General features: G+C 41.7%; 2 protein-coding genes across 7 annotated transcripts in view; one reads left to right on the top strand and one right to left on the bottom strand.

Annotated features, from left to right (window-relative positions):
* Positions 1-16,465, bottom strand: part of C7H2orf76 (chromosome 7 C2orf76 homolog) — a 71,872-nt gene extending 55,407 nt beyond the window's left edge. The window contains exons 1-7 of one of the 5 annotated variants that reach the window (XM_064661508.1): positions 16,343-16,465; positions 15,886-16,030; positions 14,499-14,651; positions 12,725-12,775; positions 9,358-9,395; positions 9,144-9,225; positions 3,240-5,913 (exon numbers count right to left, since the gene is read on the bottom strand). In XM_064661508.1, coding sequence (XP_064517578.1) covers positions 5,837-5,913; positions 9,144-9,225; positions 9,358-9,395; positions 12,725-12,775; positions 14,499-14,631 — 381 coding nt within the window. In that variant the 5' untranslated portion in view covers positions 14,632-14,651; positions 15,886-16,030; positions 16,343-16,465 and the 3' untranslated portion in view covers positions 3,240-5,836. Of the gene's footprint in view, positions 1-3,239; positions 5,914-9,143; positions 9,226-9,357; positions 9,396-12,724; positions 12,776-14,498; positions 14,652-15,885; positions 16,264-16,342 lie in introns of those variants that run through there. The other 4 variants (XM_064661509.1, XM_064661510.1, XM_064661507.1 and 1 more) reach the window with 4 other exon arrangements.
* Positions 1-19,689, top strand: part of DBI (diazepam binding inhibitor, acyl-CoA binding protein) — a 45,698-nt gene extending 26,009 nt beyond the window's left edge. Inside the window, exons 2-5 of one of the 2 annotated variants that reach the window (XM_064661513.1) lie at positions 16,652-16,677; positions 16,785-16,902; positions 18,565-18,627; positions 19,390-19,689. In XM_064661513.1, the coding sequence (XP_064517583.1) occupies positions 16,669-16,677; positions 16,785-16,902; positions 18,565-18,627; positions 19,390-19,463 (264 nt within the window). In that variant the 5' untranslated portion in view covers positions 16,652-16,668 and the 3' untranslated portion in view covers positions 19,464-19,689. Of the gene's footprint in view, positions 1-16,559; positions 16,678-16,784; positions 16,903-18,564; positions 18,628-19,389 lie in introns of those variants that run through there. The other variant, XM_064661512.1, reaches the window with a different exon arrangement.
* Positions 19,690-19,872: the final 183 nt, after the last annotated feature.

Genomic DNA, 19,872 nt, shown 5'->3' with positions numbered 1-19,872 from the left:
GCACTTGCTTCAGCACCTCTATGCAATATATTTCCTCCAGTCTCTCCAAGATGGCCAACACAGCTACAATCAACAACGAAACCTGGTGTTATCCTTGAGCTCTAAATTTCACACACTAAGCTAGCAGGATTTGCAGACTGTGCCTCAGGTTTGAGAAACAAGATTTGTTACACTAGGACACTTTTGTTTTATCTGTTTATTGTGCCTTAATAAGCAGCATCAGTTTTGCAGAGTTTCTGCAGGAGGTTTTTTAGCGCAATTGAGAACCATGCTCATTTTAAAGCTGAGCATACAATATACAGCAGCAAGATACCATCTATGATTAGGGACAGTTCTTGTTAGCAGAGCATGTGCAGGACATTCATAATCAAAGACTAAAAATAAGCATTGTGTGTGTCCAGCTAGGAAGATCACATATTACAAGCCATACTATTACTGAAACCTTTCAAAGACCTAAAGTGACACTAGCGTGGTCCTCTTGGAAAGATAATCTGCTTTAGATTTAGAAACCTCAGCACTGGAGGACCCACTACAGCTGCTGTTCAGCTGGTTAGTTACTCTGGTTATCTGTTTCCCATATCTGATCTGCAATTAGCTACCTTCAGCTGCTGCTGCTGCATGGCAGCCTGCTGGCTTAAAGACCTGTCTACAATCAGATGTCTGCCTTTATAGAATCATAGAATCGATTGGGTTGGAAAAGACCTCCGAGATCATCGAGTCCAACCCTTGGTCCAAATGCAGTCCATTTACTAGAATCTCACCTTGTCCCTGTGCAAAAATTCAAATTTACTCTTTTTACTAGGCAGTATCTATGCACACTTCAATCACTGACAGCACAAAGCTGTGCACAGTGCTTGGGTTTGGGCTCTGAAACTCATGTCCTACCTCAGCTCATCACAGGTTCTCCTTAGCCCTTGCACTACAAGGAAGAAATAGCAGGAGCTTAGGGTGAGAAGCATGGAGGATACATTTGTTATGTGTTTAAGCTGTGTTGCTGAAGATGTTTTGCTCTGCTTTGCACGTGTGTCTGTTCCGGATGGTTTTCCTTGTGTTTAAAAAAAATAGGCATACTTAAAATCTACTTTACAAAACCTCAGCAAATTAGCACTGATCTTTTCCAGACAATTCTTCAAATGAATGTTCTGCAAATGCCTCCTCACAGCATGCAAAGATTTAGATACGCTGGGAACTGGCTCCACAAAGGATGCTCTCTAACAAGGGGAATTTAAGTGCTGATACCAGTTCAATTTGCCGCTTTTTGATTTTAATATAAAAAGAAATAGTTTCTGCAAGGAAAGATTCGGCTTTCATCACCAGAGCCCTAGCACAGACTTCACAGGCAAAACTAATTCACAGATAAGCACTTTTCATAAACATGACACATTTCTTGGCTTGCAGAGGTTCTGGAGTAGGAAAGAACAGGCTGTGCTGACATCTGGTGGCTTTCTCTGCAGGCAAAGACAGATCATGGCAATGGGTCTTGGCTTTCCACTGCCCTTTTCTTTTATTTGCATTCCTGATGTAACTTCTTCGTTTCCTTCCAGGATACAAAGCATTATGATAAAAACATTTTTGTTTCCACTGACCAGTGGGGCAGTGCTGTCCTATGCAATTCCTTCTGCAAAAGCAAGAAAGGATCCTTTGTTGTGCACTAATAGTGACAGTGTAGAAAAACTCTCCTCCTCATTTCAAAGCATATTTCTTCATGAATCAATTTTTAAAAATGTACATTCACTGCCATGGGAAATGCTGCTACTGCATATCAGACGAGGTGCAAACCCAACCATTAAAGCACTGCAAATCAGCAGAGGTGGCAGCAAGAAGCAAAAGGAAGTGGTTGGGGAAACACTCAAAGGTGTGTCTGTTTCTGTAACTCAATAGGAAACAGAGAGTAGAGAAAAGTCAATAAAATGAAAAGTAGCAAAGTTGTCTACTGGGCGTGTTCTGAGACTCATTAATCATTTGCAAATCTGTGCCAAATAGTACTATGAAAAGGGAGTCATGGAAGGAGGATCAGGTGCCAACCAGGAAGACTGGGCTCAGTACAAACAGTTCAATAAGCAAAAGTGTGCACTTGCCTTAGGCATTTGTAATGCCTCCAGCTGTCTGCTGTGTTCTGAAGCCAGGATCCCATCAGTCATAGGAGACCAAGAATGAGTATCAAATGTTCTGGTTTTTCCTCCTTGATCTCTGGACACTCAGGATTTCTCTGGCTATTATATTCCGAGGACAGGACCCACAGATGTCCCATTGTGGCTGCAATAACTCTTGAACTGTTACTTTCAAGCTCATTTTTAAATACAGGTTTGTCAGGGGATGTGTTGAATACTCCCAGGGAGAAGCCACCACAGCTTACAACATATCTCTGGCTCACCTTTAAGACAGAATGTTTGCATCAGATAAAGCAGTTCCCCAACTGTAACTGTGGTTGCATGTCAGATCTTTGAGGGCTCCTTTAAGCCATTGGTAACTGTCAACATTTAACTCAGCTGTCCATGTCAGCAGTTTTCTTAACTGTTGCTTCTTCAAAAGGTAACATAATTACCCCTGGACAGAAAAGCAGACAACACTGTTGGATGCAGAAAGTATAATGTGACAAAGCCAGAAAAAAAACGATGCCTGTTCCAGCAGTTCATGAGTTCGATTCCAAAAATTATTAAAAAGCACCATTTAGTGCTATAAAAAGCAGCATTACTTCAGTATCTCTGCACCAAGGGTGTTGCACAATTCACATTTTGCGTGTTTATTCAGTTACGCCTTTACACATCTTCCTCTTCATGATAATTCCTTTCCTAACTTGCTCTCTTTAGCAGCTATTCTTTCACACCTCTTAACCAAAGCTCCAGTCCCTCTGAAGTGATTTTTTTCTCCAAGCAACAACCAAGCCCCACACTACACCCTGGGGTTTTAGTTTAGCTACCTTTCCTTGCTACAGTGCTATAACCCAGGAGAAATTTTATCTTATTTCGGCATCCTCTCTGGATATTGTTTGGTTGGTTGTTGTGGTTTTTTTTTAAAAAAAAAAAAAGAAGTGAAAGGCTCCAAGGACATCACACTGAAAGATGAATCCTTATTAACTCCACAATGTCTAAGAACACTAGCAAAGCTGTATGACTTACCCCACTACAGCTTTGATTAAAAGCAACTGTAAACCAATGCAGTTCATGGCCTCTGCCAGGATAAAAAACCACGGCACCAACTCTGATTTCCTTCAACAGAAAGAGGATTTCACAATCATGTGGGCAAAGACATCCCAGTCTTTACTAATTTATTAGCCAGTGTTCAGTTTTCATTCAGTACTCAACAATCCTGGAATGAAATCTACTTTGACACAAGGCTTATACCATATCCCACCAACAAATGTTAGAACAGCATATATCTTGACACGTTCTCAGTGGTTATCTGTGGGGTTTACTTGAAAGGAGCATTATAAAGGTCCAATTAAAAAGAAACAAACTACAACAACACAGTAGAAAAACACCTCAGGAAGAAAACAGTTTACAAGTATGGCCATTGAGAGCTTTACAAAAGGCTCTACTGTGCTGCTGGAGAAAGGAGCCAATGAAGTGCCATTGCCAGAGCGAACTGAGCTCACAAAGCAGTAGTTTAACTCTTCCCTTGGAAAGAGAAGCTAATCTGGAGTGCCAGGCACATCATTCTTGAATATTTGCATTAGAACATTTACGGTTTTTCTCACTGATGCTGTAGAATCCCTCTTCCACTGTGCCGCACTCAAAGTGGCACTGAAAGTTTGGAACTGTACAAGCCCAGAAAGAACAGTTGTTAAAATGTGGTGACTCTTTCAAACACAAATGCCTTAGGAAAAAAGGATCACAAAACCAATCCAAATCTGTCTGAAAGGGCTGGAGACCAAATTCAAATCCCGAGAACAGGGGGAAAAGAATGGCAGTGTTTGCTCAGTCTGAAAGCAGTCTGAAAGCCTGAGTGTGCTGACTGACACCATCCAGATGCCTTGGCAGGCCAGTCTGAGACATTGATCTCTCCAGTACACCATATATCCTTACAAAGTTACCTTCATTATTGTAAATTTGGCTGAACAAAGTTGGAGTGCAATGCATTACCTTAAACTGCCTGAGAAGATGAGTACAAATCTGTATTAGCCAGATAAATCTGCAAACACAACAGACTGTGTAAGAAGGTAGATGAGACATGGGCACATATTTGGAGAGCAGGTACCAGCAACAGACAGGCTGGCTGGACAGAAAGAGGAGGTAAGAGGTAAGTTCTCATAAATTCATCAGGGCATGCATAACAGCGTCTAAATCCCAAAAGAATACAGGTGATTTCAGTGACACAAGACTCCTCCTTACAAGACAAAGGTACACTCACCCTTTTAATCACAGTTGAAAAAGTGTTAGAGTACTTTCAGAAGAGAATAAAACTCTGAAGCAAAGCTGTTGGTGAGTAACACCAGCTACAGAAACAGTCTAAACCAGAGAGTTGTCACAAAGGATGAAGAAAACAAGGTGGGAACAATACGTGGAGGGTTCTTTGGTCCTGCATCTAAATTAAAGGGAAATTTTTTTTTAGATACTTTGGAAATCACACATCTCCTTTCAGTATCACGTCAATTAAAAAAAAATAATCAAAGCTCCAGGAAACTATAAGCTTACTTCTCCAGAAAGTCTCTTGTGGAAATGGTATTGTCAGGTCTCACACAAAGCTGAGGGTACATGTGTGGGGTACAACAACTGCATGTGAGGTCTCATTTGATTTAGCAGAGTCTATGCCCAAAAAACCTGCTAAGGCAGAGAGCCAGTATCATTCCTATTTCAGTGAAGAGAGGCTCAAAGGCACAATGTCCCATCTTGATACCCCCTAAAAAGCATTTCATAAGTGGTATCTATCCAAAGGTACTTTCTTGAATGCATGACTATTTTCTATTATTCTTTATTTGGTTCCTGTAATAGAAAAGACTGGAATTACCAAGAACAAACACATAGCAACAGAGTATTTGGCTCATGGAAAGCAGAAAGCAATCAATTCCAGTCTTGAAGACATGTGGTTCACAGACTGGGCCTCTCCTCACAAAAATGCAATGATTCAGGTTTTAAGAATAAAACTGAAACCATGAGCTTTCACTCCATTTGGAAAAATGCCCAATTCCTACTTAGGCACACTGATGTTCTGGCAGAACTCGAGTTGCTACCTCTGCATGAAGGTGTCTCCACAAATTAAAGCGAGCTGGTCCTGAACACAAAAGCCTCCCCACAGTCATCTGTCCCTTTCAGCATGCTAAAGAGGGCTGGAAGAGAGGATAATGGAAAGCATTCACCAGTGAAAAGCATGAAACACTTGCCAGTCTACACTACTTAAACAAAAGAGACCAAACATAAAATGAGAGAAGTAAAGCTACGACTTGAGAAACAGAGACATTCTCTTCTCAAGCTCTTTAAAATACCTAGTGATTTGGTCATAAAACTTTTCATTTAACTGAAGGAGGTTTTGCTTCATTTTCATTAGAAGTTAGTACTGTGATGGGATCTTATTGTGCATTGTATAATCTCCATATGCAGCTACTCTCTGCTGTAGGATCACACCAAGAACGTGTGTCACAGGTCAGAGATAGCATGCCTGAAACATAAGAGGCAAGCAAAGGAAAGAGAGAAGTGAGAAAGAAAAAAGTAATTTATGTCCCCCAGTTTTCCTTCTCTCAGTCGAGGCATATTGACAGAAATTAATTTCTATTGTAAGGGAATTGCACTGCTTGCAAAGCAATCCTCTAGGATTTATTGATCTTTAAGAAAAATCTCATTAAGCAGAATAAGGGAAATTTACAACAGGTATGGGAAAACAAAACAATCTCTTGGGATCTTCACCAGGCTGAAACAGGATTAGCTCTGTAGTTCCTGTAATCTTCCCCACAGAAGAATGCTAATTCCGTCTCATTTGCTGGAACAAATAAAAAATTAAATATTTAGCACACCGGTAAATGAACCACCCAACAGCCAGCTATTGAGAATCTTAGAAGACAATTATAGCTCTCCACACACTTTTCCTTCTCATATCTTTGCAAAAAAGACTCCAGTATTAAAGATGTCAGGTAACCTTGTTAAAAAACACCCCGAACAAACAAAACCACCAAGAACATGAACATATAGAAGTAAATATGTACACAAGACCTCTCAAGATTTGTTTAACAGCCTTCAGAATTGTTTGTATAAGCATCCAGCAAATTAAGTCATTGCATTTCTAACACCTTCAAATGGTAGGAAAATAATGAAGCATGATATACTCCTTTTTTCGTGCATTTTTCTGTTAGGAAAGGAGAAAAGAAACTTTTTTTCCCATTAAATTAGCCTGTAGGTATAATAATTTAATACTTAGAGGATCAGTAGAATATTTTACAGATCACTTTACATTCTCCCTCATGACCCATCAAAATATGTGTCTGAAGAAGTTAATTTTTTGCCCTGCTGATGATTAATTCATGAGGCTTCAACAATATGCAAAGTGAAAGACACAAATTGGCTTCTCCAGCAATACCTTCAAATACCTCTAATTATTCACAGGGGATATAGCAGAGCTAAAGGACCCACAAAGGTTCAGAGCAGTCACAATTCTTTCAACCCAGTAGGTCAAGGACTTCCTCTTTTAAAACAATAAGTCAGCAACATTACTTATTCAGAACAGAGACAAATCTGATGGAAAGCCTTCGCAATTATTAAACATGGAATTCTTAAGGTGCTGAGCCAATAAGTTCCACATTCTTTTTTTAAATTAAACCTTAAGTTAATGAAGTCTGCCTGTCTTGTAAAAAAAAAAAAAAAAGAGCAGAAGGGATTTTAGAATCTCAACTAGAAAACAGACAAGAGTGTTTGCAATGAATACTGAACACTTTATTAACATACACCCTACTTGAAAAAAAAAAAAGCAAGCATGAACTTTGCTGACTAGATAATAACTGTAATAATAATCACTACCACAGAGGCTTTCCTGAGGATACTTATCTAATGTCCTCATAATTTATAACTCTCTAACCCAACCCTGTATGGTGCCAAGGGCAATGAACTGCAGCTTCAAAAAAATGTTCTGCATGTCTCAGAATTTCCTAGGTTTTCTAATGGCCATTCTCTGTTTTATTCTGGTAAATCTTGACCAGACTAGATGTTGGAAAACTGTAATATCTCAATAGGAGATTTCAAATCTTCTTACTGATTTAAAGAAACTGTACAAAATGAGGACCATTGGTATATGCTATCATACACTTTCCTGGTTTACTCTTTTCCACTTCTAGTTGAAGAGGAAAAGTAAAATCTTCAAAATTTTACTACAAAGACCTCGCTCATTCCTAACTTAAATAATTTTCATATCAAGATATGCTGGAACATATGAAAATTCAAAAAGGCATAATGGCACATGGCATTTTCCAAAGAAAGGGTTTTCTTCTTCTATCACTAATATCCTCTATAATAATAATAATAATAATAATGGCCAGTCTTCGCAAGCGAAGATTTGGGAAAGGTCATAAACCCTTCGAGCCTGCGCAATGGATTTTTTTTTTTTTTAGGTGAGACACAGCGTGCGCTGAACTGAGCCCACCCTTTAATCCTGAGGTTCATCTGCCGGGGCCGAGCAAAGCTTGGACAGTGGCAGTGAGGTCCCCAGGACGTAGCTGGATTGCCATACAAGGCTGACGAGCTCCAGCTGCCCAGGGGGCCGGGAATTGAACGACTAACTGCTGTTAGTTATTCAGAAAAGAAAATAATTAAAAGCAGCTTTAAATCATTTTCTGCCCTGAATAAACCACCTCTCCCTTTGCACAGAGACACAGAACAGGCTGGTCTATTCCTATTTCCTTTCTCTATAACAGTTATTCTGATGTTTTGACACCTCTTTTGAGATAACATCCAACTGTTTCACCGCTGTAGCTACAAATCTAGTTTCAAAGAGGGATAATATATACAAACATTTATCAATACCTTTCTGAAAGAAGCCAGCTCTGACAGTGTTGTTTCTAATTCAACATTTGGCACTGTCATCAGTCCCTCTCCTGAACTGTATTGCCTCTTAGGTAGATAAAAATCATGCTTAAATGACTCCTCTGCTAACTAAATTACAAATCTATAAGGCTTAAGTGCCAGTAATCCTCCTTTCTTTTTTTTTTTTTCCTCCAGATAAAAATACCTGCTTCAGTAAAAACAAGCAGAGAATAACTATGATTCATATTATAGAAACACCCAAAGACCTTTAGGAAAGGTGTACTGAGACCAGTTGCAGTTCACCCCAGAGAAAAACATTGAAGAGACATCCCGAGTCACATAAAACCAGAAAGTAAATGGCAGGAAACGAAAGAGCCAAGAAACCAATGAGAAAGAAATCATTCAGTAGCTGGGGAGCCATCAGTGGGCATCAGGAACAGGAAGGGGTTTCCTCTGTGAAGCCCCTGCACTTAGGGCACAGGCAGTTAATGTGTTCTAGCCAGGTAAATCAGATTGAAATGAGCAAACGTCCATATCAAGGTGGAATGCAACTGCCTCCCTTAAGTACCCTGCTGCCACAAAGTCATTCAGTCAGTTCATGAGAAGCCCAAAGGACATCCAGGGACTATCAATTTTATCATGACAGACATTTCTTTACATTATTACCAAAAGACATGCCCTATATGTAGTCTCCTGTCAAAATGTGAGAAATCAGGTCAAGTTTCAACTCTTTGCCATGTTCAGCACATTCTCTAAATGATACTGCTCAAGCTTTCCTGAGCAATCTGACTATCAGGCACTGTATGCAGCACATTAAACAAATCTAATCTTATTTCATTATTCCATCCTGGTTCCACTACTTACATTTCTAACCAAAACATCAGTTTAAATGTTACTGATAAGACTAAGCAGACACGATACTAATAACCTATCTGTCAATCATTTAAAATTACTCTCAGCAGAATTATAAGCATACCCTCCAAAAATCACAATTTGCATTCTGAACATTTGGAGTGCAGATACCTGCTGCCCTCAGACCAATGATTTGAATAATTCTTCCCTGAATAATTATGAAGTCGTGTAAAGAGCATCAGGAATAGCATTTACTTTTCGGCAGCCTATCCAAACATAATCAGCCAGTTATCAGTTTAATGCAACTACAATGAACAGCATCTCCAGTCAATACAAATGTACTCCTACCTACTCCAGCTGCTTTCAGCGTACTGTCTTCTTTCAGAATCAGTTTGTCATCATCTTCCAAACTCACTACAAGTTCACCAGTCTACAAATCAGAGAACCAGAATACAAAATAAGAATTTTTACTGATTTTCTCTGCCCAAGTCTTGTTTGACAATGCAGAGATCTCCCTGCATCAAAGCACATAAAAGGGGAAGAACACAGCTAATAATCTTACCTTAGATTTGTGTGCTTGGTGAATAATCTTCATTGTATCTGAAAGAAAATACAGTGTTTTCCTAAAATAAGGCTTAATAAGCAGATAACACAAAGTTGTACTTGTGGGAAAAAAAAACAAAGGCAGAACCTTCAAAATCTTTTGTTACTAACAATTTTGCTTATTCAATCTTCATCTCCCAGTCCTGCAGCCACAGCCTTAAACCAGTCAATGCAACATTAAGGTACCACATTCTAATGGGCTTCTGTCAGCTGTCTGAATTACAATAACTAATAACCATCCCAATGGCCAGTCAAAAGACATAAATTTAAATGCCACTTAGGGTGTTTTAACAGGTTTTACACATGCAATTGGGGCGGGTCCAACAGCATTTATGCACTGTCAACTATTAAAGCTAAGCTGATAGGCAACAAGTGATTAAGACAGTAACTTGACCACTTCAGATCATCCTTGAAATTTTCCACGGTAGAAATTTTGTTAAGCAAGTTCATCTTCCATTAACAGATACAGGCTCTTCTCTTTTTAATGCTATATCCTCTTCAGTAATTTTTATCTCTAATATGTTTGTGCAATGTAGTACTTCTAGAAATGATGCTATTAAAAAGAAAAGAAAAAAAAAAAAAGAAAGTGCCATTTTCTTCTGGCCCTGTGGGCAGGGCTTTAACAGAAAGGAAAACCAGGGGAAAATAATGCGGTCACTGAAGCAACTGGATGAGTGCAAGGATCCAGAGGGAATGGAAGTCGGCACTTAAAGCCATGCAGCACTTAAAAAAAAATAATAATCAAACTCCAAAGCTGCTGTGTTAGAACAAATTCAGAGTAATACATCAATCCCTTCCCAGCAAAGAAGAAAAACCAGTTCTGCTTGTTGGGTCATTTTCTCTTCTAGTTTGGGTTTGTGCACTGAGTGAACACTATGTGTCGAAATAGTCTGGTAAGAGAAGGATGCAACAAAGTTAAATATAGACTAAACCAACTCACAAACTGCCAAGAGTAAATATTCAGATGTTCAGAATAACAGAAATCACATTCCCACTCAGAAGTTTGCTTCCATACGCCTCTGGCCCATTTTGGACACTATCTAAAACACTACATAAGGTAGAAACTACTCTATTCCCACCACAGAGGTCACTAAGAAGGCAGCCTTGGTATGTGGTAATAACTGTGGCATAAGAAGGAAGACAGACATTAAATTGCAATTACCAGGATCCATCTTGCATAGAAGCATTGCAAAAAGACCAAGCAACCACAGAAAAAACATACTGCAATCAAGAAACCTTTCTACCACAGCAAATAAAACACAGCCTCTGCCTGTCAGTTTTAAGCTTCTCTGCTTCTCTACCTTGCCACATTCCCTTTTCTCTAGTCTTAGCCCATTAGTCTTCATTCCCTGAACCATTGTCTCAATTTCACTTGTTCACAACTCCACAACTGGCACTCAGCAGTTTTCCTTGTCTTCATCTGAGCTATTAAATGGCTTCTCTGACTCTGTTACAGAGATAAAACTACAGTCTGTTCTTATCCTAGCTAAAGCCTTATGTCCTCCCACTAGCCTTTGCTATTTCATCCCCATTTAGTTCCACTCCATCATATTGACAATCTTTTATCTTGTCTTTTCTGTTAATAGGTCTTTCATGACAGTAGATAAGAAATCACTTTCTGAAGTCTGATTCTGTGAAACATCTACGATATTGCTCCACATTCAAGAAGAAAAGAAATAAAACTAAGAAGCAGCTTATGAGACAAGATGGCACTATCTTCACTGCCCTCACCAGTGGAAAGGTGGCAATGATGGGGTAGGAAGATATGATTGACTGAGAAGAGCTCTAGACCAGGGACAAGAATTATGCGCTTAAAGAAACAAAGAGAAAATGAAAGTAACAATCTTTGAGATGTGAGTTAGAGCACCAATCCACAAGGAAAAAAGAGATGGCATTATATACGATGTTGAGAGAATAAAGCAGTGCTGAATTCTGGAGAGAAGGAAGATGAAACAGGCAAGGTGAGAGATAGCCAATCCAACTGAGATTTCTGGCACTGCCAAACAAAGCAGAAGAAAAAATCTGACTCTCACGAGCACTGTTCATGCAAAAGTCTCACTGTCCTTTTCTCACAAAAATCCAAGAAAGACAGTGGAGCAGTGTAGAGACAGCAGAGATGGCAAAAACATGAACCTGGATGATTCACAGCCTGAGGGGAAGGTGAGGAACTTGGCTTTGATTTTCCTGTGTGAAAATTTTCACGCAGCTAGCACCATCCCAGTAAAAGTAGGCCCCCACTAACTGGTGTAGCAGGTTTTAAAGTTATGCTCAGTCCCACATGGCACAGTCAGGTGCTCGGCCACAACTTACACCTTGGGAAAAACTAAACTTATCTCCAAGAGATGAAAGAACTAGTAGCAGGGATAGGCAACACCAGGAATACAACTGATAGCAGCAGTTCTAGACAGGACCACCTCATCTGGCCAAAGCCACTGATGGAAAGAAGAACATCTCCAAATTCAAACTTAGAATTACCTAGATGTTAAGTAACATATTAAAAATAATAGTAACATTGAAGTCCTTGCCACTGGCATATCGTCAATCTTAATCCCTAACTCTTTTTCTGGTTTCATTTTGCACTATCTCCTTCATCATCAGCAAGAGCACAAAATGAAATCCTTGTTTTTTTGTTTTTTTTTTTAAATAGGCAAAGAGACTTTATTACCATTCACATGTACTGAGTAGGTTTCTTATTCAATTACTTGAATCACTGTAGAGGAAGGAGTCTGTCAGCTCCAAGAACATCAGAGACAGAGGATCACTTGCAGCAAAACTCCAAAGGAACTTTCAGAATTGCCAAGTTTAGGCTATTTCATTCCACCAACTTGTATTTAAGAGCTTTCATATCTTCTCTGAGCAAAGTTCCCCTGCTTCTCTTATATAATGTAAACTATTTAGGCACAAAAGTCTTCAGCATTTTCTACTTACTGCCTTCAGCTCCCGTTTCACCAGCCTTTCTGACTTCACCATTAGTAAATAGATACTGAAGTACATAAGCACATAGCTACAATTTCAAAGTGTTTTGAGATCACAAGCTGCTCATTAGGGCAAAGAAAAAGTTAAAAGGCACTTATAAAAACAATAAAAAATTAATACTAAAAACCATCAGTGCATAACATGCAGCCTAATTCAAAGATTAATATGGATCTCCAAAATAATGGTCAAGTTCTGTAGACATGATCCCAGTGCCATAAGCCCAGCCACAAGAGCTGACACCAGCATGAGTATTCCACAATAGTTATCTTTTGAATTGTATAAGCACTGGTATAAAGTACTTATATGTGCATTTTACAGTAACTAAAACAAGAAAAAAACCCCACACCTACCATACTTGTAATTTTTAAAGGGAGGAGGAAGTCCCGTTCTTGAAGACACATCTGTTAAAATAAAAGCAACAAGTTAAAACAAAGTTCTTTCTTTTTTATTTCCAATATTTTATTTTCTATTATTGTGCAGTGTATGCACAGTGTATGCATCCTGGACATCCTGTACATCAAAATAAATCCACAACACAGGAGACTTGGTTGAGCATCCAATACTAAAACACAGCCTTTGGCTCAGATTTTATCGTTACCCCATATGTGATTAACTTCACTTGAGCATGAAGTCCCTCTGAACAAAACAACCCATGAGGACAGCGAGTCAGTGCAATTCGGATATGATCACAGGAGTCTGATCCTTCAGAAATCTGCCAGGAGTACCCTTTTAATGGTTTGCATAGCATCTCTCTCTACTTCATACAGACAGCTCACAACTGTCATTCATAACTGAATCATTCAGTAAACACAGCCATGAGAACCAGCCACAAAAAAAGAAGCCCAACTGTAGAAAATCAACTCTCCAGCTGTATACAGGATACAGCTCATAAGTAACTGCAAGAACACTGACACTTTCCTGTGTGCCAGTGTTCCCAGTGACACCCAGGGACTTAACCAGGGCCTCGGAAGGCCTGTGGAATGCTTGGCAGCAAAGCAGCTGAAACCATGATTTCATCCACTACTTTTAACAATTTATCTCAAACTTCCCCTTCAAAACAGATCACAGTAAAGCAAGGAACATGAATTTTGGACCAGGAACACCACTATCCCTCTGTGGAATGAGGTTCCAAAAAGTCTTGTTCAAGGCACTGGCTTTGTCTCAAACAACTGTGAGTTGCAATACTGCACACATCAAAAGCAAGTTTCTCACCATTGCTTTTTATTTTCTTCTGTACCATATGTTCTTGTAGCATATGTTCTCATAGTTTTCTAAAAGCATCCTGAGATCTTGCCATCCCTATCACTGTCTAGAAGTATTGAAGTCACCAAAAGCACAATATAGCCATGAGTCCCAGGGCACTGTCCTAGGAGTTGCTCAAATGTTATCATCTACAACAGTTCAAGACTTGTTCAAGATGACTTCATGTGAAAAAAGCAAATGATGTTATTCTGTTCCCTTTGAATGTCTCCATTTAGGTGTGTGGAAATCCATCTGCAACATCAAGGGTAACACCCTAACAGCTGAGTCTCTGCGTGGGCTGGTCTGCACTAATTAACTTTTACATTCACTGTCACTTTCAATGAGGCTTCTAAAACAGAGAGCCCACAAAGCCTAAGATGGAGACAGAAACTCGGAAACAAACATGCATATCAAGACCTCACAGTGTCAAAAACAATTTCTCAAGATTCTCTCTTCTCACAAATAGCAAACAGACTTGCATTCCCACATTCCACATACTGGTGTAGTTCCTTAGGATCAAAGGCTCTCTAAATTCTATTAATTTATTCCTATTAATTTGTGAATATCTGCCTGACAGCACCACGCAAGGAGCCTGAGGCACTGAGCTAAATGCACCAATGCCCTTGTTCCTTTTGGACTTAACGTGGGGTTTGGGCAGGGGGAGCAGTCTATCCAAATTTAAGCATGGCACACTGACCATGGAAGCTCTTATTAACTCCAGACCCTTCATCCAAGGGAGAAAAGCATACAGGAGATGTAAACACAAATCTGGCATCTCTACCAAAGCCACAGAATTCCCATTCATTTGCTCCCCTCCACTTTCCTGGGCAGAGACAGCAACACATGGGCCTGAAACGAATGAACAAGACAAGCACCCCCTACCCTTCCTCACGAAAGTAATGAACTCCTTCACTGTCTGATCCAAGGCAACTCCATGGTACACTACAGGTCTGAAATTCCGGTGCTCAAAAGAGCGAACAAGACGAACTGTGACAGTTGAGCTCTCTGATGACATGAGAATTAATTCTGAATCACCTGGAAAACATTAAAGAGAGGAATTATTGCCTTTCCTTTGTGCATGGGCACAGCTGGAAAACAAAGGTGCAGGTTGGGCCTCATGCAAAGATTAAAACATGGCAAGAAGTTCAATAACATTGTGTCTTTCAGGGTTTCACTCCTATTATTCCTACAGAAGCAGTAACCAGGTCTCAAAGCAAACAGGACATTACTGATACTGCACACCACATGGATCTGCACCTGTACTGTGTGGTGCCACATCAGACTTCACATGCAAAAATGTTGTGGGTAAATGCAATTACGTTGTTTGGGTTTTAAGTGACTTCACCTGCTGGGTGAGTAACCTCGTGCTCTAGAAGAATGTGCTAATATGAACAAAACCTTTTTAACGTACTTATGTTGCAGAGAATGTAATACCCTGAAAAATGCCTAAGCTGTCACACAATGCTCATTTTCACCTCCCTAGAGAAAGTGGAAAAACCACCCCCATATACACATACAAATAATCTTCCTGGTACAGTTCTACATAATTAAGGGATTTCATTTATAATAGTAGGTCTCTAGAATGGCTCTACAGGGCTTTTATAATTTAAAAGAGAGCAGAACCTACAACAGAGTGGCTTCATCAACCCAAACCCCTCTTCAAACAAGCCCACATGTTGTTCTGTTGGGTTCTTTCTCTCCACAGGAAAACATAACTGTTTCCTACCTCAACCTACTTATCTATTTTTGGTGCTGGGTATCCCTCAGCAACCTTGTTTCCTGGTCACATGGTAAACTGCTGTGGCTACAGCAGCAGGGAGCATAGACTGCAGTGCATGTGCTGTGACATCAGGCAGGGGCACAGCACAACCCCTGCACCTCCCATCCCGGAGCAACCATTTCAGTCGCCACCTCCAGTCCTGCGAGGGATTCTCTCACCAGTTCATCCCTTTATGTTCTTTTTGTGTGTCTTTTATTTTTTGCCTTTTTTTTCCAGGGGTGGTTATTTAAGTGCCCCATCACCATGCAGGCATCCAGGTACATCCCAGCCTTTCCTGTATTTATTCTAGCTGTATCCTGGCAAAGCAAAGTAGCAACATTTTCTTCAAGTATTATCTGCAGAACGAGGGCACAGACTTTCCACAACACAGGGCAACTTGCTTTTACATCCTCTTGGTTAATAATTCCCAGAGCTCCAATTCCATTGCAAATAAGCTGTGACACACAAATAAAACGCGCCAAACAAACAAACAAAAAGCACACTTCGCACCTGAAATAACTAGATTTATATTAAACAGCTGCAGAGACCCTTCCCCTTAAGGGTGGGTCATCACAAAAGCAAAGGTGGATATTTTCTTGGTGCTATTCCGCATGGGCTGGAGATCTGGAGGGCACAGCATTCAATTCACTTTCTCCTGAGCAGGACGGAAAAACACCGTAAGAGCATAGATTTGGGAGCACAACTAGAAATCGCCGATTTTCACATCTACTACTCAGAACGAACAGACCGATCGCGCGTAGAGCTGAGACCCAGTACTACCCCGGGCCTCCGCAGAGAGAACAGCGCAGGTCAGAGGCGCTGGCGGTAGACTCCTGTTGTGGAAAGGACCCTTCCCCCGTCCCGCAGCACCGCTGGGACCCGCTGGGACCCGCCGGGACCCACCGGGACCCACCCCAGCACAACCCCTCGACCCCACACCCATCACCCGCCCCACTGCGCCTGTTACCGCTCCCCGCCGGCACTTCCGGGTACCGCCTCACCCGCCTAACCAATCATGTGCCCTGGGTGACACCCACCGCAGCGCGGGATTGGCTGCGCTGCTCTCCGGTCCCGCCCCCTTCTAGCCCCACTGATGAATGGGCGGGCCCCGCGCCGCCTCCGCATTGGCCCTTTGCCCGGCGCGTGCCCGCCACCGGCGAGCGCCGATTGGCCGCGCGCGAGGCGCGGCGCTGCTGATTGGGCGGTGGCGGGTGAGGCGAGGGGAGAGGCGCGCGCGCGGCGGGGGCGGCGCGGCAGAAGCGGCGGCGCCGGGAGAGCAGAGGGGCTGCAGCGATGACCGAGGTGGGGGGGAGGGACACCGGGGGCTATGGGGATACGGGGGGCCACCGGGCACACGGGGGGCAATCGGGCACCTTCTCCTCATCACCCACTGCCGCTTTCTCCCCCAGGCCGCGTTCCAGAAGGCCGCCGAGGAGGTGAAGCAGCTTAAGTCGCAGCCCGCGGACCAGGAGATGCTCGACATCTACAGCCACTACAAACAGGCCACGGTGGGCGACGTGAACACGGGTAGGTGCCGCCCCGGGCGGCGCTGGGGGCAAAGCCTCTTCCCCGCTGTGCTTCACGCAATCCCGCGGCTCGGCTTAAGTGACTCAGAGCCCACTTGGCTCGGATTTACGGCCCGATAAGGGTTTGTGCAATCTCTGGTTTTTAGATTAACCCAGCTGCAGCTGTCCGGATCGTGCAGTGAGGGGCTGGGGATCCTTTGTGTGTTAGCTTAGTGCAAATAGTGGGATTGGGATTCTTGCAGACCTCTGCTGGTTTAATGCAAACACTTCTCGGGTTAAACAGCCTTAAACAGCAAAGCAAGCTATGGAAGTGTAGAACTACAGTACGAGGGTAATGACACACACAATTTATATAGACTGGACGAGCTGCTAAAAATAGCGTTGGAAAGCAAAACCAGAAGAACGGGAGAAAACTCTTACAGGAGCTGCAATTAAATATCATATTTTGGAAAGACTGTGGCAAAAATATGTCTGCAGGTACACTACACAAAATGTCTCCTGCTACTTCTCTTGCTACATTTCTGCCACTGGCAGCTCAGCCCCCGGAATAACACTTAGAGTGAAGCCTGTCTCTATTGACCTTGTGTAACTGGAGTAGCTAGGATTAGAAAGGAGAAAGGTCATTTGTTTAGAGTGCTGGCCTCCTAACCCAGTAGCTGGTGAAGTTTATTGGGTGTCTATTGAATTAAAAGCTGGCAGTGAAGTGTGCATGAAATGGTAAATGCAGTCTCCTTTTTGCAAGGTGGGCAGCGTGGAGGGAGAACAGAACCGACTCTGGGGTTAAGATACGATCCTTTGGTGTGGCTGGACCCTTAGCATTTTTAATGCTTGACAAGGGGAAATGGTGTTAGAGCTGTGAATATACCACCGCTTCTGTATGTGGTTGCCCTCTTGTGAAGCAGGAGCAACGTGAGCTGGCCAGAAAAGCAGCCTGTGAAAGAGTGACTGATGGGGTTTGTGTTGGAGAGAAGTGGAGCTGCCAAGTAGCTCTGCAGGTCACTGTGCCATGTGAGCCGCACAAGTGTATTTCTGTGGCTACTGTCCAGTTCCTTTTTATACAATTCTTAAGAATTGTCTTTAAGGAGACAGAGGGGAAGTAAAATCGTAGAGGGGACTTGACTTGAAGAATAGCCATTTATACATCATTCATTCTCTACTTGGCCACACGTAGCCTACAGTGAAGTGAGTTAGAATTCCAAGGTTATATCCCTAGATGACAGAACAAATGTGGAGCTGTAGGTAAGAAACACACCCTTAGCTTGATGCTAGTGAGTTCTAAGTTGTATGCTACCAGCTTCTCTTCTCATGTCTTTGCATGTAATGGACCTTAGGGTATTTTTGCTTTACTTTAGGGCTGGTGTTCTTTAATTGGATAGCTGTCAGGTTATAGCAGGCTCTCCAGAAAGCACCATAGAACCAAATCACACTAGTAGGTGCACTTCTGCTCAAATGCTGCTGTCTCAAGGGAACTTGACAGAGTTGTCACCAGCAGTGTTCTAGTGTGTTCCCTTGAGGTGATCTGCTGACTACAGGTTAGTAAGTAACAGCTGCAAAGATGAACCATTGTATTTTGTCATAGTTAAGAGCTAAATAGCCATCAGGTTGGTATTACCTACACTCAGATCACACAAACTAATTCTGCTGCTTACCTTGTCTCTCTCAGAACGCCCTGGTATGCTGGACTTCAAAGGCAAAGCAAAGTGGGATGCCTGGAGTGCATTGAAAGGTAAGTGTCTTCTTAAAAAACTAATAAAAGTCAGAAAAATATGTGTAGTTCAGCAGGAAACAGAATAGTTTGCCTTATAATACAAGAGTTCTAGAAGTTCAGAATGCTATGATAATAAACTTTTGATTACCTCTGCAAGGTGTAAGTAATCATGAAAAATATTGCCTGTGTGAAAGGGAATTAAGATGCAAAATGCCCACCTGGCTCAAGATGTTAAACAAAAGAGAACAGTAACATCAGCAGAAACCTAAGTCTGTTTTCTAGGTCCCAGCCTAGTACTCCAGAGACTGAGCTCTCCCCCTAGTTGTTATGCATCTTCCAGTTAGGAAAGCTGTAGAAGAAACAACTGACCTCTTGGCTCCAAATAAGTGGTCTAACAAGTGGTCTAATCTATGACAATGGGGAGGTGTGTTTTCTGGTGTTTTAAAGAACCAGCACTAACATCTAAATGCAGTCTTAAGTTGACTGAATAGGTTTCCTGTAATAATTGGTGATGGCATTAATCACCACAGCAACTGTTAATTAATCAAACAGCAACTGTTTAGTTGCTGTCTGTCCAAAAACAACTTGGCTGTGAAACACTGTTTTATCATGGCTGATGAACATGTTTGTGTAAAACTTTAATAGTGGATTCACAGCCAACTGACCTTCCTGGCTCCTCTAGTGTCTGGTAGCCATGGGCTATGCCAAGGAATTGTGACTTGTAAGAGGCATTTTAATCTGCAAAGGGTAGCTGACTGCTTCCTGTGTTCTGTCCTTCAGGAATGTCCAAAGAAGATGCAATGAAAGCTTACATAGCAAAAGTGGAAGAACTAAAGGCCAAATATGGCATCTGAGGACTGGATATAGCAGCCACATGCACGCCTGAAACATGCCTTATTTCTAATACTGTGGAAAACTGGTTTCCAAGAGTAATCTTAAATACCTAGTGTGTTACAGTTGTTTCTCCTCATGCCTGTACTTCAGGAGAAGTTATGTACCTGCCTAATAATGTACTGACACATTATAAATTCCTTCTGGGAACAAAATCTGGAACTCATTAAAGTGAATTTGGTACTTAAACTGTTGTGCTGGTCATCCCTTTGTGATTATCCTTTAATTGCTGTGCTGCAGCTGTCAAATCGAACCAATTTCCCCATCGTTTTGCCACTAGAGGGGGTCGGTAGTCTTTGTTCGGGCAATGCGGACTTTGGCCAAGCCACTCCTCCGTTGCTTCCTTTCTCATGGAGATGAGTGGCAACCCAC

The sequence above is a fragment of the Pseudopipra pipra genome, chromosome 7 (assembly GCF_036250125.1).
Source record: "Pseudopipra pipra isolate bDixPip1 chromosome 7, bDixPip1.hap1, whole genome shotgun sequence".
NCBI lineage: Eukaryota > Metazoa > Chordata > Aves > Passeriformes > Pipridae > Pseudopipra > Pseudopipra pipra.
Note: the sequence above shows the minus strand (reverse complement) of the source record. Positions and strands in the feature narration are given on the sequence as shown.